General features: G+C 52.7%; 2 protein-coding genes across 8 annotated transcripts in view; both read right to left on the minus strand.

Annotated features, from left to right (window-relative positions):
- The window catches only part of LLGL2 (LLGL scribble cell polarity complex component 2), a gene marked incomplete at its 5' end in the record, with an annotated part of 33,944 nt that extends 30,338 nt beyond the window's left edge, over positions 1-3,606 (minus strand). For 6 of the 7 annotated variants that reach the window (XM_083805511.1, XM_083805510.1, XM_083805509.1 and 3 more), the window contains one exon: positions 3,349-3,505. Coding sequence is in view for 1 of the 7 variants with exons in the window: in XM_083805512.1 (XP_083661638.1) it covers positions 3,349-3,591 (243 nt within the window). Of the gene's footprint in view, positions 1-3,348 lie in introns of all 7 variants that reach the window. The other variant, XM_083805512.1, reaches the window with a different exon arrangement.
- Positions 3,607-5,154: 1,548 nt separating this feature from the next.
- TSEN54 (tRNA splicing endonuclease subunit 54) lies at positions 5,155-15,463 on the minus strand. Its single transcript, XM_083805559.1, has 11 exons — positions 15,310-15,463; positions 15,020-15,181; positions 14,303-14,366; positions 14,076-14,159; positions 11,273-11,371; positions 10,950-11,002; positions 10,499-10,597; positions 8,900-9,534; positions 8,283-8,343; positions 7,572-7,688; positions 5,155-6,478 (listed from the first exon to the last, which is right to left on the minus strand). Exons 1-11 carry the CDS (start codon positions 15,336-15,338, stop codon positions 6,328-6,330), a joined length of 1,554 nt encoding a protein of 517 aa, XP_083661685.1. The 5' UTR covers positions 15,339-15,463; the 3' UTR covers positions 5,155-6,327.
- Between the last annotated feature and the right edge of the window lie 1,657 nt (positions 15,464-17,120).

Here is a 17,120-nt window from a genome sequence, read left to right on the forward strand (position 1 = left end):
TCATCAAGCATCTTGAGTGTTCTTGATTCCTTCCATGCTTTAGGTCTCCTGGTTTTTGTTCTATCCTTTCTCGTCACCCCTTCCTGCTTACAGATCCTTAAAGGGAAAACTTCTACCTATGCACCTGACAATACTTTATCAACTCTGCTAAAATAAGAGTCCTTATCGAAAAGCTTTGTTTGAACTGCAAGCATTCAGCACTGCTGTAACAGTCACCGCCATGGCATCGTCTGAACCAGGCATCCTCCCTGCACCCAGATGTCTGCCCTTGTTCCTGTTACCAACAGTAACAAAACAGAGGCTGGATCGATTTCACAGGAAAAAAACTACTCCTCAGTACCAGTTCTACTGGTGCTAACAACAACAAAATAACGATCAAAGCACCATTTAAGTACTAGTGTTATCGAGGTCAATGATTACAGGAACCATCAGACTCTTAAGACGTGACTTTCTGTGAAATTACAAGTTTTAGAACACTTCAGTTGAAATCAATGAAACAATCCCTACCTATTTTTTAATTGGGCTGTCACTGTGAAGCTCATCTCTATAATCTCGCTTGGCTGTAACACGCTATCACAACAGTTACTAACGAATAAAGCACAAGCCAAGAATAGCTAGAGCAAGGGAAGGAGCAGTTGCAGTAGGTGGAAAGCTTGGAAGGGTGAGATACCATCTCCTGTCCTGGGATAAGGCTTCTCCAGGCTGACACTCATCAGAAAACCTGCAGGATTCTCCGAGTTCAGTGAGACCCCGCACACATCTCCCTCACACCACGCGACTGCTGAGCAACTGCTGGCACCCCAGCGCCCACAGCTTTATAGGAACAGGGGAGCATTCAGATCCAACCTGCACATGTTAGTCAGGCAGTAGCAGAGAGGTAAACTGAAAGATCCTCCCATAAAAAGGATTTATTTTTTAACCTAGAGTTAAACGAGCAACTGAGCAGACGGTGTCAACACCAGTGCAGGTAGCCAACCGGCACAGAAAACATCAAATAAAAGACTAGAGCTGGATGCACCAGGAACGCTCGTAAAATAACTGAGAACCAACCAGAGAAATCGGACAAGTTCATTTACTTCTGCAGCTTTGTGTTCGGAGTTCGCAGAGACCGCCCACTTGCAATAAATTTATTAATTGTGCGAGCCCTGTGTGTCATGATGACTCCTATTGTGTTCTCCTTGTCATGGGAGCATGACAACATGAGGCTGTGATAGCAGAACAAAGTCTTTGCGCTGGACAACGTTATTGCACATAATGCAAAACTCTTTGTATACTTCTGCTAAGAAGTGTGATTCAGACGGCAGTGTACACACGAAGCGCAGTGAATCGATAGGGTAAGTCACAAGAGTTTTCTTTTTAAAGCACCACAGCAAGATCCATCTGGAAAAAACTTTCAGATGAGAATTGGTGCTTCCATAGAATTTTTGCACAGAAATCAAACTTTCAGCTACTGCCAGCCCCGCCTTTGACAAACCATTTTAAATAAAGATCAGGCTACTAGCGGTATCACACGCTCTTATTGGCATGTACTAACTGCATTACTTACATATGTTTAAATCCTCTTACTCTAACATCTCTCGAGCCACAATGTCAGTCAGGAAAATACCCACGCCTCTCCCAAGTGCAAGTCCCAGTAATAACTGCTTTATTGTACCAGAAGGGAACTGGAAGCTACAGGAGTCACTGAAATAATTTAGTTCCTCCAGTAGTTTTCTTCAGTAAGGAATTAGAGCAGATGCAATTTGTACAAAACCAAATAACAGATTATGTTCCTCAGCACCACCCTACGAAGACGTTTGAGAACTTTTCTCTCTTTTCAATACCATAAGCTAACTGGAGCCCCCAGAGTAGTTACAGACAGCACTGAGCACAACTACAAGCGGCTCACTACTTGCACGGGTCATCTTTGCCCCCTCCGTGGGCCAGGCTGCCTTTCCAAGGAACGTGTCGGGATGCACGGAGAAGCTTTGGGACGTACCCTGGCTTTGCATTCTGCTTGCCAGAAGCACCAGCTTCCCAAATCAAAGGTAAAATCACCAGGCAGCCTGCTTTGGGCATTCAGCTTCGCCTGGGACTTGGTAAAGCAAGATATTCCAGTCGGCTGAAGTGCTCTCAGATGACTACAAAGAGCAGCATTCCCCACCACGTAACACATTACAAAGAACAACCTGTATTATCTCAGGCGAGCTCTCTCCCCATCTTATCGTTATCCTCACGTGAGCACACAGCTTTGCACCGCTGCAGAAATACAGACCCGTACGCCTGCCTCAGCCGCTCTGCTCCAGCAACAGCACTGCACACAAACACACAAACCTTCCTCCAAAGCCAAGGTTAAGCCTCACCTCCAGGAGGCGAGATGTCAGCAACCACTTTGTTCCACTGCCACAACTGCAGGAAACCCGAGCCAAGGCTAAACAACTTGCCTCCCCTTCTTGTTTCACCTGCTCACAGCTGGTTAGCAGTAACAAGCCCACTTGCCCAGCAAGCTCTTACATCTTTGGGAAAGAAAAAAAAAAAGCGATCATGTATTTAGTAGTGGCAGGAATCTGGAGGAAGACAGAAGTGCTAACAGCACGTCCCAAAGGACACATGGCAATTCGTATTCATTACTTCTGCTTGGAGCCTGCTGGAGCAGGTGGAGCCCTACAAGAGCCGGCTGCGGACAGGGATCCTTCCCACGGCAGGACGAGGTTCAGGCTGCGGAAGCGCTGTGATGTGCTGCTCCGGGACGGCTCCCGGGCGGTTGCAGCTCTCACAGGAGGCAGCAGAGCAGCTTCCCTCCCCGGGCCTTGGCCAGCAGCCCCCAGGCAGGGCCCGGCACCCGGGCAGGAGCCCCGGGCCGCAACCCAACTCGCGCCAAGGGCTGAACCAGGAAGTTTGGGGCGAGCGGCCCCAGGAGCAACCTCCAAGAAAATCCCAGGATGTAAAGCTCCCGTACTGCACTCCCCAGCTGCGTGCTCTGGCCAGTGCAAACAAACCCAGCTCGATAAGCAAACAATTAAAAACAAAAAAACAAAAACAAAACAAAACAAACAAAAAAAACACACAGCCCCCTGCAAACCCCAAACCCCAACACCAGCACCTGAAGTTTTAGGGGCGAGCCACGCTCGTTGCGTCCCGGGGCGCTCCCCACAGGGGGGGTTTCAGGGTGCTGGAGCGGGGCAGCGAGGAGGACCCGGGCACCCCAGGGAGCCCAGGGGGCGGCGAGCGCCTTGCAGCCCCGGGAACAAACCGGGAGCAAAGCCCCGGGGAGCCGCGGAGTCCGGGAGGGGCGGCGGGCAACGGCTCGGGGACCCCCCCGCGGGGACCCTCCCACGTCCCCGGGGCTTGCCCAGGCCCGGCACTCACCTGCGGGGCCTGGAGCCGGGGCCGCCCCGGCCTCGCTCCGCTCCGCGATCGCTCCCGCTCCGCTGCGGCCTCCCGGGGCACCTCCGGGAGGGGTGCGGCGGGGCGGGGCTCCGTGTCCAAGTCACGCCCCCTAGAGGCGGGGCTTCGTATGCAAATCGATTCCCGGGGCGTGGCTCCGTGTGTAAGTCGTACCCGGGGGCGTGGCTCCGTATGTAAATCACGTGCCGGGGCGTGGCTCCTCATGCAAATGAGGGCGAGCGGCGGCCCCGCCTCCCTTTCATCCGGCGCGGCCAGGGGTAATTCAGCGCTCGGCTCGCTCCCAGCCAATCAGAGAGCGGCCGCCGCAGCCACCGCGGCCGCGCAGCCGGGGCTGGGGGCGGGGCGTGAGGTGCCGGCCCCGCCCTTCGGCAGCTCCGCTCCCGGTCCCGGTGCGCTCCGCCCGCGGGCAGCGGGGCGGGCACGGGGAGCCCCTTCCCGGGCGGGACACGGCCTCCGCCTCCTGCCCCGGGCAGCCTGCGGCCCCACGAGGAGCAGGAGCCCAGCACCAGGCCCAGGGAAGGCTCCCGTCCAGCACAGGCTCCGGCCCATTGTCACAAGGAAGGCTCCCACCCCTCCTCACTGCAAAAGCAGGAGGCAGAAAGCCTTAAGAGAAAGGGGAAGCCTCAGTTGCAAAGAGCGGCACAGCCGTTAGCTCGTCACACAGCTCTGCTGCTGCCAGCCTGCCTCCTATTGCAAGGGAACAGGAGCTGGGCAAGGAATCGTGGTAACGTGTCAGTGCCCCGGCGGCTGGAAGTCCCTGCAGTCCATGCAATGCTTGAACTTGCCTCTGATAAGGGTCAGGTAACAGCCCAGCTTCCCAAAGTGAAGTTTTTAAATGAAGATCCTCGCTTCTGTCATTGTCTTGCAACATCCAGTTGATCCACATCGTGGGCCAAAATGAAGCAGTGGTATCAGTCTGCATCATAATCCCATCCTGGTGGAGGCTCTGTCAGATGTTGTGGTGCTGAGCAAGGCAGCCACAGTTTCTCAATCCTCCCTGCAGTAGTTATTAAATTGTAATTGTTTTGTGCTGAATCAGGGAGTCTTTGCCCTAGCGAAACTCACTGGGTGGCTCTTGTAGAGTTCATCGATACAATTCTACCTTGGCATAAACAGCTGAGGCTGATTGAGATCACCAGGAGTGAGTTTGACCTAATTCTAGGACAAACATGAGCCCCGTGGGTCAGACTAGAGCTCTGCTGGCTGTGCCTGTTCTTAGAAACTGTCTTCCCACCACCTTTAATCTGCAAAACAGTCTGGGAGAATGCTGAGGGCACAGACTGGAACTGCCAACAGCCCGGCTTTAAGCGGACTATCACAGCAAACGCGCAGCTCCCAGGAGGGAGGAAGAGCACGGACAGGAGGAGCTGTCAGCCCCTCAGCTCGCAGGGCCCTGCTGATTTCCTCCATCTGATAACGCGGGTGTGTGAACGAAACAGGAACAAACGCAGCGCTTGCAGCAGCTCGCTCCCACCTTGGGCTATGATACTTGTGGCCGTGCAGGAGGAAGATGGCACGGCGTCGTGTGCCGACGGGAGCTGCGTGGGGACAGAATCCGCCAGGGCCTGAGTCCTGCTGCCCTCCTGGGAACAAGGCAGTGGCTGGACACAAGCACAGACAGTGCACAAGTGGGGTTACGCAGCCTCACAGCTGTATGGCCACAGGCAGACACTCACCAGATGGTGTGTTGGGGGCCCAGCATTCTCCCCAGAGTCCCTTCGAAGTTACTTATATTTGGGGGGGGAATTAAGAACCAGACTCGGGCGCTTCCACTGTTGGAAAAGGCTTCTTTATTGCTTAACCTTCTCCCCATCTCCAAAAAGAACTAAAAAATTATCACATAAAATGCATCTAAATCAGTTGCTATTACACTTCTGAAGAACTTAGATACTGAACACAGCTGTGCTCAGCAAGCTTCCCATGCGCTGAGCAGACTTTCTGGCACCTGTCACCGGCACTTTTGCATAGAGGCTAAAGCAAATTTGGTACCTGGATATCCTGGCAGAAGGTTCCCATGATAAGGCCCGGAACACAACGATGTCCTTGGCTTGGAGCACAGCAGCCACAGGGCTGGAAGGCTCATGAGGAATTTCTATCTTCTGTCTTTACTCAGGGACCTCGCTTGAGAAACAAAGACAAGGATCCACAGCCAGGAGAGAGGACATCGGGTTAAAACAGGGGGCTGCAGCACAGTGCTGCTGAGATATCACAAACCATGCACCAACAGCAGTGGCATAACTTTAATTTGGCATGATGTTGTGTGGCTAAAATACATCTCAGCACAGCTGCAACAGGAGGCTGGGGGCCATCCGCCATACTTTGGGGCTTTCTGTGCTCTCAGACTGATGAAACCATGTGCAAGGAGCAGTTTCTTGCTCTCCAGTGCCTGGAAACTTTACTCGGGGGGCTGAATTTTATGGCTCGTTACTTTTTCAGATCAGAATCTGATCTGATAGCTGTTGGTGCGACTGAACGACAGAGGCTCAGGACACCATCACTGATCTGATCAGCTTATTCTGTCCCTGACTGACCTCAGTGACTTCAGCCACAGTGGCTCTTAGCACAGGACAAGGGATTTACACCGCTAAAGTATTTTCGAATGGTCCACAGGTCAGCCAAAGCTGACACAGAAAGGCAGACCGGTGGTCCAGAAGATGAGAAAGCTGGAGAACCAGCGCCTTCAGGAACAAGCGGTGTGTACTCCAGTCCACAAACCCCCAGCTAAGCCACCCGCACCTGTTTGCAGTACATTTTGTTGTCATGCGAGAGCCATCTCCCCGCAGTGTGAAGCCTGTAGCAGCAAATACAACAGTCAACTAACCAAAGTTCCAGGTCGTTATCACAGGCTCTATTTCCCATAATATTTCTTTAATCAAGAAAGCAAATCCTGAGTGAAGCTCTTCCCTTTGTCTCATGCCATTCTGGCAAACGTCAGTAACTTCAGGGATTAACATCAACTGGCAGCTTGAATTCCTTTAGCGAGTAAAAGGCAATTTCTCCGTGGTCCACCAGTGCAAAGACCACCGGGACGTCCCCGCTCTGATACGTAACCTGCTTCAAAGCCCGAAGGGATGGGATCTGCTCGTCAAAGCTATGGAGGGAAAAAATAGCCTGTTGTTTACATATTCTTGCTTTGAGAACAAAGCTGTCCTGGCCAGCGATCACAACAGCTCCTTCTGGTCATAGGAGCTGGTTGTAAACCTCCCCACCCCTTTCAATCAAAGCAGGAAGCTGATGAGCACACAGAGATGCTGAGAGCACGCTGCATGTTGGGAACGGGGAGCTGTCAAACCCTTTGCCAAAAGCAAATGCAACTGCAAAATTCTCCACGCTGTGCCGATTAGATGCAGCTCACTGGGCTACTGGCCAGTTGCCAATCCAATGCAGTCTTAATACCTTTGTGCTTGGAAGATCTTTGGGTTGCTGGGATCAACACCCAACCTGCTTTTCCATTCGTTTTAATTCTGCAGAGTGTTTGCTCATAAATGGAAATATTTGTGCAGCAAGAATCACCCTACTTGCCCGTGACACAGACCTTTGTCAAACTGCATTACCACCTGCCTTCCTCTGCCTACTGCAGCTGCAGCAAGGGAAGGAGGGACGGTTTGAGCACACCAAAGTTAAGAAAGGCAGGGACTGAACTTTGTACCTGTCCACAGAATTTAAGTATCAGATTCTGGAGCCAGCAAGAAAGGGGACGCCTATCCTCTGTCCGTACCGATTTTAAAGTTACATTTAACAAAGATAAAAATGCTAAACCCATGGTCCTGAGCCCGCAGGGAGCTCTGTGAAGGTACATCTCTGCAGAAATCCACAGGGAGCTGCACTGGCTGAGGATTCAGCTGCCATACAGGTCCCCGCAAGACTGAGCTCTAGATGAGTTTCGTGAGTGTTGCATAAATACAGCTGTGGCGTCTTCTTATCCCTGACTCCAGTAATACTCACAGACACGAGTAGCAACCGTATGACAAATAGTGTGGGCTGAGTGCAAGGGCTAGAGGAATTGCGAGCCACAGCCTCCAACAAAAGAGGAAGAAAAAAAAGAAAACAATAAAACATTTCTGGGCAGGACCACCCTAAGGGAGGCACTCTGATGAACTGCAAAGCTCACAAGATCCTGGGTCATTTACAGATCATTAGGACTTACTGCCTGCTTCAAAACCCCGCATAAGACCCGCGCATACCTCTGAACACACATCCTGACGTATGGTTTCCCAGGGTTTGTCTTCTTAAACTTGGCCACAGCATCGGCTTGATACACATTGAAGCTTATCTTCATGCTCTCTGGGTCCTCCTGCAGCCTACAGAAGAGGGAATAAATCCACGTACTTAAGGGATTGAAACACTGTATGGGGTAGATAAATCAGATGAAAGACGGAACAAAAGCTGTGAAGCCTGGCTAGTTTGGGCCCTGTGACAGGCTTCACTCCTCAAGGGACTGACCCTGGGTCTACTACAGTTACTTTCCAGATCTTTTTTGTTCTGTAGCCAGAGCAGAGCCAGCTCCTGCCCCACATCTGCCACTTTCCTCTCCCTGTAACCCTTTGCAAGAAGTACCACTAACAGATACAGAAGCAAAGCACTGCTCTGTCCCACAGGGACAGCACGCAGATGCCACACAGACTCCTTAGGACAAGAGCAGAACTAAAACTCCCAAGGCCCAGGCTTTACCATCGCCGCAGCAGGGACGGCAGCACATCCCAGGGAGGAGGCAGATGTGAGACCCAACCCACATCTGCAGGACCACGGAGCAGAGCACTGGATTCTCTGGACATTCTGGATGCCAGGCAACTCCCAAGCTGCTGCCGCGAGCGTCTCGCAGACCTCACAAGCAGGGACGGTCACAAGACAGCCCCGTTCCCTACCAGCCACGAGCCGGCTGGCTGGCTACTAACCGGGAGGCTCCATCCAGGATGTGGGAGGGCTGCAGCACGCTGATCTGCTGGAGGATCGCAGCTGGAGGGAGAAAGAACAGGAAAGGATCAGACCAGCTATTTCTCTCCCAGGGCACTCCAAGCGCTCCACCACCACCCACGAGCCTTCCTCCTCCGACAATGGCTGGCAGCACCACAGTCACCACTGGCTACTTCAAAGACCTCAACTTCCTCATCTCCTCCCAGCACACAGCCCAGAACACCCTGCAACTGCTTTGCAATCTTGCTGGCCCTGATTTCACATGCCTAACAGCCTAGCAGGAGGGATTGCAATACAGCAGGACATGGGGAACAGATTAGGAGACCTCCTAAGGCCCTATTTATCCTGGCACTTGAGTGGGCTATAGAAAGAGACAGAAAGGCAAGAAGACAAGCTTTCTTCTCCCCCCCTGATCCGTGGGCTCCTCTGTGCCTGCTTTGCCCAGGCCTTGTTATGAGGTTTTCCTTCTCAAGGCACTGCCCCTAAACTGACATTTAGCTTCCCCAAGCTGACATTTAGCTTCCCCGAGTCGTCTGTTTGCTGTTGCATAAACAGGGGCAGGGTGTGCGTGTCCCCGGCAGGTTCCCACAGCCGCTACCTGTGGAAGTAGCTTCCTCTGGCCGCAGAAGCGGTGTGACAGCTTGGTCCCAGAGATGCGGCGGTCGTCTCCAAACCCTCTGCTGGCTCCTCTGCTTCAAAAGGGCTTTGTACTCCTGCCAGCTGGAGCAGCGCCTCACCTCCCTGTCAGCATTGACACTGCTCTTGTACCTGCTTTCCCTCTCCCGCTGCTCCCTTTCCTTCCGTGACAGCTTCTCCTGTTTTAGGTTGATGCGTCTACACCAGGAAGCTGCGTCAACTTCCCTCCCTGGCACATTTTCTGGCAGAAGCCCGCTGTCAGGTGAAGGCAGATGTGTGCACGGCTGATCTGGGGCCACGTTTGGCAAGATGATGGTGGTAAAATCCCAGCGCGGCGCACGGGTGCCAGTGCTGCTCGCCTCGTGGTCTCCAGCCCTGCTCCTGGAGGGGCTCGGGGAGTTCTTTTGTTCTGTATCAAGAGGAACTGGGTTTGACTGCTCCTCTCCACTGCCAGCATCCAATTCCTTTGGCTGCTCTGACAAGGGCTTTTCATCCAAGGGAAGGCAGCTGGAATCTCCACAGTCATCTCCAGCTTTTTCAGGGGTCCCTTCAGCTTCTGGAAGGTCCTCAGACACTTTATGTTTCTTCTCAAGTGACCTAAGGACAGAAGCAGCAGCATAAAAGACAGCAAGGGTTTGTGGTGGGATATCATTCCCTTTAAATCCTGCCTCCCGCCTTGTAACAGGACAAAAGCAGTCTGCTGGGCCTGAAGGAAGGGTGGCAGGAGCCCCTAGCCAGGAGAACCCCAGTCCCAGCAGACACATGTTCTCAACCCGCCCGCAGCCTCCACACCCCGGCTACTGACCCAAACACCTCCACACAACCACGATGGACGTCAGCCAAACCGAACAGGCCTCAGATACCAGCACACGCTTGGCAGAAACCTGTCTGACAGCACTCTGGTATGACATTCAGTCCCTGGCTCCCAGGAAAGATGAGGCAGTTCCTAAACCAGCAGTTTTATCTCCCAGTTCCTAAAACTTCAGAGCTCCTTGGGCACCAATTTCCTCGGTAAGAGGAGGACTGGAGTTGCAGACCAGTCTCTTCCTCCTCGTTTCTTAAAGGAGGACGCCATCTACTGGAAACTGTCATAATTATAATAGCAAAATTAGTAATTATATCAGCTTGTTTGCATTTTGGCAACTTCTCGAGGCAATGTGAAAGGACCAGGACCCATCTATGCTCTCTGCTGTGCAGGCCTAGCATGCAAGCTACGTTAAAAGGATGAAGAAGTACAAGATGGGCACTGTGGAGTCTTGCGCTCCCTCTAAAAAAGGAGAAGAGAAGACATCTGCCACTTTTCTTCTGCGCTGACCTCTCTCCCCTTCTATTTTGGCATCTCATCGCTGCAGTTGGGAAGCTTGGTGGCAGCTCACCCCCATCAGACCCGCATGAAGTGCAGATGTGCCAAGAGCACGCTGCAAAGAGCTCAGGAAGAGCACTGCAGTGCCTGGGGAGGGCACCCACAGCAGGAAGGGCTGAAGACGCTGTAGCAAAGTAACTGGTCCTGAGCCAGCAGGGCCTGGGAGAGCAGGAAAAAGACTTTGGGCCACAGCCTTACCCGGGGCTGGAACTCCTCCTCCTTTTCCGATGGTGTTTCCCTGAGCTCTTGCAGTGACTTTCCAGGTTCAGCTGCCTCTCGTAGGGCGACAGGACAGTACTGCAAGGAGACACCGACACAGAGACTGAGAGCAGGGCAGGGTAGCAAAACTACCCTTCTGCTCAGCCCCCAGAATACAGCAGCAAAAACCTTTTCTTCCAGGCACAGGAAATCCACAAGCAGGACCAAGACAGTCCTCAATTCATGCCCCATGGCATGTCCCCAGTCACCTCCTCAAGAGGGAGGAGCAAGGAAGGGTAGAGTGCCACTTTTAGCCTTTAATCCTCCCAAGAGGTGGAATGCAGGGTCAGAGTCCTCTTCTCTGCTGTTCCATTAGAGCCATGTAGGGGGCACAGGGCTGCTCAGGATCTTCAGAAAGGAGAAAGCAGCGCGGAAAGGAAAAGCTGGTTACCTGGGGTTGAATCTCAGTACAATATAACCCAGTTGCTTCAAGTGGCTGAAAACCTTGGAGCAAAGGAAAGCAAGAAGGTTAATTTACTTCAGTTCTGCTGCAACTGGGTAAACACCGTGTGGCATGGGAAGAGTAAAAAACCCCTAAGGTTAGGGCCCGAAGAAAAGGTAGGAAAACAGGAACCGATCATCTGGAAAAAGATGAGTGGGGGAAAAACCTCAGAATGCCTCCCCTTCCCTCCCTACCTGCCTACCCTGCCCTTAGCCCCTGGAAGAGGCCGTGCGGCAGAGGCTGGGCTCCCTGCTTTCATCCTCCCAACACACCTGGTAATGGGACAGGCTCATCTCCTCCTGGGACAGCAGCATCTCATAGCCTTCTTGGATCGACAAGGGCAGATTCCTGTAAAAGAGCTGAACAGAGCCCTGCAGGGCAAAAACTGACATTTAGAGAATCCCAGGGAACAAATCTATGAAAGGTCACAACGGTCTCTTCCCACTGGCCCCGACAGCTGGTGCTAGCACCCTCCTTCACATCATATCCATGCCTCCCCACGTGCCACCTGGACTACGTGCAGTCCCTCTCCCACGCGGAGTCCCCCAACGCCCTGGGTTTAGCAGCCAGGTAAGGAGTTCCCAGCCACAGCTCTCAGCTCCTGCCCTGGCACTGCCCCATCCATCTAGAGGACGCAGGTGGCAGCTCGACACTCAACTGTTAAAATATCACTGCTTTGGGAGATCGCTCTCTATAACTGTGATGATCTCAGTGATTGAGGACACAGCACAACTACAAAACATTTAGGACCAGCAACACCAAGAGAGCTGGAACAGGGGAATTGATGGCATCCTCAGATACCATCAACTGGTGGCTCCTCAGAAGCATTTACTGCAGCCTCAGTGATCCCACAGGTAGATTTCTCCAGGCAACGGCAACTAACCTCCAGGAGGCAGTTTTAGGCTATGCCTCTTTTTCCTTTTCCTAAGATTAAAAAAAAAAAAAAAAAAGGAAAAAAAGAAAAAAAGGAAAAAAAAAAAAAGCTAAGGCACTAGGAACATACCTCTGCAGTGGGACAGGATGAAGGCATCACAGTATCACAGATTTCTAGGTTGGAAGAGACCTCAAGATCATCGAGTCCAACCTCCGACCTAACACTAAGTACTCCACTAAACCATATCGCTAAGCTCTACATCTAAACGTCTTTTAAAGACCTCCAGGGATGGTGACTCCACCACCTCCCTGGGCAGCCCGTTCCAATGCTTAATAACCCTTTCGGTAAAGAAGTACTTCCTAACATCCAACCTAAAACTCCCCTGTCGCAACTTTCGCCCATTCCCCCTCGTCCTGTCACCAGGCACGTAGGAGAACAGACCAACCCCCACCTCTTTACAGCCTCCTTTAAGGTAACTGTAGAGAGCGATAAGGTCGCCCCTGAGCCTCCTCTTCTCCAGGCTGAACAAGCCCAGCTCCCTCAGCCGCTCCTCATAAGACTTGTTCTCTGCAGTGGGACAGGATGAAGGCATCTAACTGGTCTTTTCTGTTTGTGGGGATGGATTCTGCACTCAGCAACTGACTAAGCAATTTTATTGCTGTCAATTTGTTTATGATCTATTGCTTGTCAAATTGCCAGAGGCAAAACCCCCTGCATTTGCAATTAGGATTTAATGGATATCATTAGATGCCTATAATCTAATTAAGTTTTGCTAAGGGGAAAAAAGCTCCCCTTTAGATTGGTGCATCTGTGCCTCTGATAACAGCTGTGGAAAGAAAAAAAATATCGCTACAGTAAAGAAATCCAACCAGCATTTCTGCAAGGAGAAGAGCACTGAAATTAACTTGGTCTCGCTCCCCTGTGTGCTACATTTAAATTTCTTTGTCATATGTACTAGGGAAGAGATGCCAAGCAGCAACGCCAAAGATCTCAGATCAAATGTAAAGCATGTACAGCACTGGCTGCTAATATCATCTCTTCCCATGCCAGCAAGCTTCGCAGGGGAAGATCTGATTTAGTGTCTGACTACAGGGATTAGGAAGGATGGAGGAGTCCAGAATTTTAATGTGGGAAATTCTTCATTCTAAAATGATGCAAAGGGCTATATATCACAATGAGTATATGATTTTGTTCGACAAAAAGACACTGCATACCGCCAGCCCTTACACAAGGCTGTTCTGTGCTTACTTCATAAAGGCTTTCTTGATACGCAGACAGCAGCTGCCATAGCTGCATTTATTCTGCTGGACATCCAAAGGATAACTTATGCTGTACAGACAATCAGAACTGCACAGGACCTTCCTGTTCCAGTTGTAGTTATGTGGACATTCATGGCTTTTCATGAACACAGGCATTTATACTGGGTACATGGCCCTAACAAGCTGGATGAAGTTCCACTAATTCCCATCAGCTTATTAGAGAAGAACAGAAAAACTGTGCTAATGAACTTGTGAACCCTGTTATTGCAGAAATACGCATGACACCCTAGATAAGGGAGGAAGTCAACTCAGGACAGAGAAGGTACTGACCAGTCTCCGATGTCCTAATTAACAGTATACCAGTTCTGAGGAAAAGGATTTCTCAGTGTCGTATCTTTTATTCCAATTAACTCCTGCAAACCACAGATAATGGTTTGATCTGGTTTTCAGGAATTCCCAGAACACTGAGTTTTCCCAGACCAGGGCAGACTTTGGTAAAATAACTGATATATCAGCGTCCGTCTTTCACCACACCCAGAGAAAGAAAGAAACCTCAGTAGAAAACTTTGTAAACAGGCTCCCTATGCTTCTGACAAAAGAGCAGACTTACTGCTTTAGGAACAGAAGCTCGAATTACCCAAATGCTCTCCCAGACTGTCATATTTGATGCAGGAGTGGGTTAAAGACAATACCAGCTAGATAAATTCACCACTGATCCGGAGTACAACATGCAAACCCCCGGCCTGGAGATCATCACCTCCATCAGCAAACAGGCTAGCAGAGACAATTTCATGAGAACCAGACTGGACTTTTATCAACTGCTCAAACTGCAGCAGCAACCAACACATGCTAACTGACTTCAGTCTAAAGGGGAGCAAATGTTCAGCTTCTAGAGCTCCTTCAGTCACCCAGGAAAAGCCCAAGCATGGGTAGCCTACTTACGCACTCCAGCAGGTACAGAGCCTCCTCGGGCAGCAGGCACTGTTTGCCACGCTCTGAGAACCCCATGGTGTGCCAGAACTTCCCCTGGAACAAAAGCACAAAACTGTGATGGGCTTTGTCTGCTCTCTGCTGACAACTGGTCTGCCTCTCACTTCAAAAAGCAAATAAGGAATCTGCAGTTGCCAGCAGGAAATGAAGGTACCGAGTACACTCTGCAGCAGACTCACCGCAGGGGACTGCAGCTCCACAATGCCCTTTTCTGGCTTCCACTCAGCTTTCACCAGATTTCCCCTGTGAAGGTTAAAGATTAGGGGTTTTTATTATCAGCATATTCTACAATCAACCGCAATCAACTCCTGTTTTATCAACGCAACAAGCTCGTGCCAAAAGGTGGCAAAGTTTCAGGTGGCATTTTTAGAGGATAAAGCCTGAGAAAGGCATCGTCCTCTGGATCTGAGGGTACCACGTGAAGATGCTACCATCACCAATGAGTTAACATCTTCAGCCAGCACCACAGATATCTGTCCATATGCAGCAGCCTGCTGGAGACACGTGGCCCAAGCTGACCCACGATGTACACGCTGCATCCCACCCACACAGCAAAAGTACATGGTCTCACAGGAAAAAATTAACAGCTAAGAGAAGCGGGGAGTGACTTTGCCAAGATGCAAAGGACTTTGAAGAGGAGGCTCAGGGGAGGCCTTACTGCTTTCTACGACTCCCTGAGAGGAAGGTGTGGGGAGCTGGGGGTCGGCCTCTTCTCACAGGTAACTGTGACAGGACCAGAGGGAATGGCCTCAAGCTGCACCAGGGGAGGCTCAGATTGGAAACGAGGAGACATTTCTTCTGAGAAAGAGCGGCCAGGCGTTGGGACGGGTTGCCCAGGTGGTGGAGTCACCGTCCCTGGGGGTGACGGACAAACAGACAGACCCAGGCGGACTCACAGGCGCTCCACGCGCTCCTCGGCCAGCCGCCGCCACTGCTCGTCCCGGCAGAGCCGCAGCCGCTCCGCCTGCTCCTCCGAGCCGTCGGGCGCGGCCTCCTTCGGGCCGCCGCGGTACCGGGCGGCCCTGCTCCGCCCGCGGGCCGCCGGCAGCTCCGCCGCGCTGCGGGGAGAGACGGGGAGAGAGCGGGGGGCGCTGAGGGGAGGCTGGGGGGGCTCCGGGGGGCTCCCCCCCAAGGCGCTGCCCCTTTAAGGCCCGTCCCGTCCCTTCCCGCCCGTTCCGCCCCGTACCTCAGGCTCCGCGGGCCGCCCGGCTCCATGGGCACCCGGCGGGAAGCGGCGCCCGGCCCAGGGGAGGGGAGCGGAGGGGAGCGGACAGCGGCCCCTGGCGGAGCGGCGGGCGGCGGCGGGGGGCGGGCACCGGGGCGGGGCACCAGAGCCGTACGCTAAAGCCGTGCCCTGAATCGGGCGTTGAGCTTTGTGCCACGCCGTGCGCTGCAGCTGCGTGCCGAGCCTGTGCGCTGAGGCACGTACCGAGTTGTGCCTTGAGTGGTGCTCCGCACACCGTGCACCAAAATACGCATTGGGCTCTGCGCTGAAGCAATGCGCTGAAGCCGTGCACCAGGCTATGTATGCGTTGTGTGGACACATGAGTGTTCTGTGCTGTGTGCCAAATCGCGCACAGAAGGTGTTGCCCAGAGGCCGTGAGCTGGAGCACACCCGCAGGCTGTGCCCCACGGTCACACTGCAGCACGTGCTGGGGGCCGTGCACCCCGCATTGCCCCCTGCCACCGAGCTGGGTTCCTCGTGGAGCTGCTCACCCCTCCCTCCCAATGGTACACGGCAGCAAACAAGGCAAAAAAGCTCGTGGATTGCGTTAAGGTCAGGGAGGTGCCAACCAACGGCTGTCATGGGCAAGCTGCCTCAACTGCTAAAAAATTAATTGTATTTCTTGCCAAACAAAACAAGTTTGGATAGTGAGAAAAAGAGATAAAACAACACCCGCACCCTGCACCCCCTTTTCTCTCAGGATCAGCCCCAAGCAGGGAATCTGTCTGGATTGGGCCCCTCTTGCGTTGCCCCTGGGGCTGCTGTGGAACCACCTGGAACATTCCGGAACGGCCTGGAACCCTCCAGAACCACCTGAACCCTCCAGAACCATCAGAACCTTCCAGAACTGACTGAAACTCTCCAGAACTGACTGGAACATTCCTGAACTGAACCCCCCCTCCCCCCCCAACTGACTGAAATCCTCCAGAACTCACAGGAACATTCCTGAACTGACACCCCCCCCCCCCCCAACTGACTGAACTGACTGAAACCCTCCAGAACTGACTAGAACCCTCCAGAACTGACTGGAACTCTCCAGAACTGACTGGAACATTCCTGAACTGACACCCCCCCCCCCCCCCCCCCGAACTGACTGGAACCCTCCAGACCCAGCTGTGTCTGGCAGGGTGCAGCCCTGAGGAGACGCCTCTCAGCCTACACCGGTGCTGTGCCTGAGCACTCATCGGGGCCCAGCTTCCTCACAAAGTTCCCTCCTAAAAACGATGTGAGTGTTGTTGTTATCCCCCAAAAACCCTGCTTTGGGGTGGGGGACCCCCAGCTCTCAAGCACTTCCAGTGCAGGGCAGCCAGGCCGTGAGGCAAGTTAACCCAGAAGATGCAGAGCATGGGAGCGTCACAGCCAGACCCAGAGCCAAGGTGTTGGTGCCTGCAACCCAGATACAGCCCACAGCTTGCCCTAAAGTTCAGGATTCAGCCCCAGGACTGCACCGCTGATGTCCACGTGGCCGGTAGGGATTTTAATTCCTGGGATTTGCAGCCATTGCAAGCGGTTGGATGTGAAACACAACCTGAGGAAGCCAGACAGCAACGGCACGCAGCCTGCTCACAAGTGTTTCTTTCCAAGAGTTTTCACATTCAACCAACACGGGGGAAAAACAGCAAAACTGAAACTATGGCCAACCTGCTGAAATCACAGCTCCTCTCGCCCATGGATTCATTTCAAATCTGAAAGATTTGCTGAGCATTTCCACCTCCCCGCCATGGTTCCAGGTGCAGCAGTGCAGGGCTCAGCTGGGCAGGAGAAGCAGCGGC

This window comes from Anser anser (assembly GCF_964211835.1).
Source record: "Anser anser genome assembly, chromosome: 19".
Lineage (NCBI taxonomy): Eukaryota > Metazoa > Chordata > Aves > Anseriformes > Anatidae > Anser > Anser anser.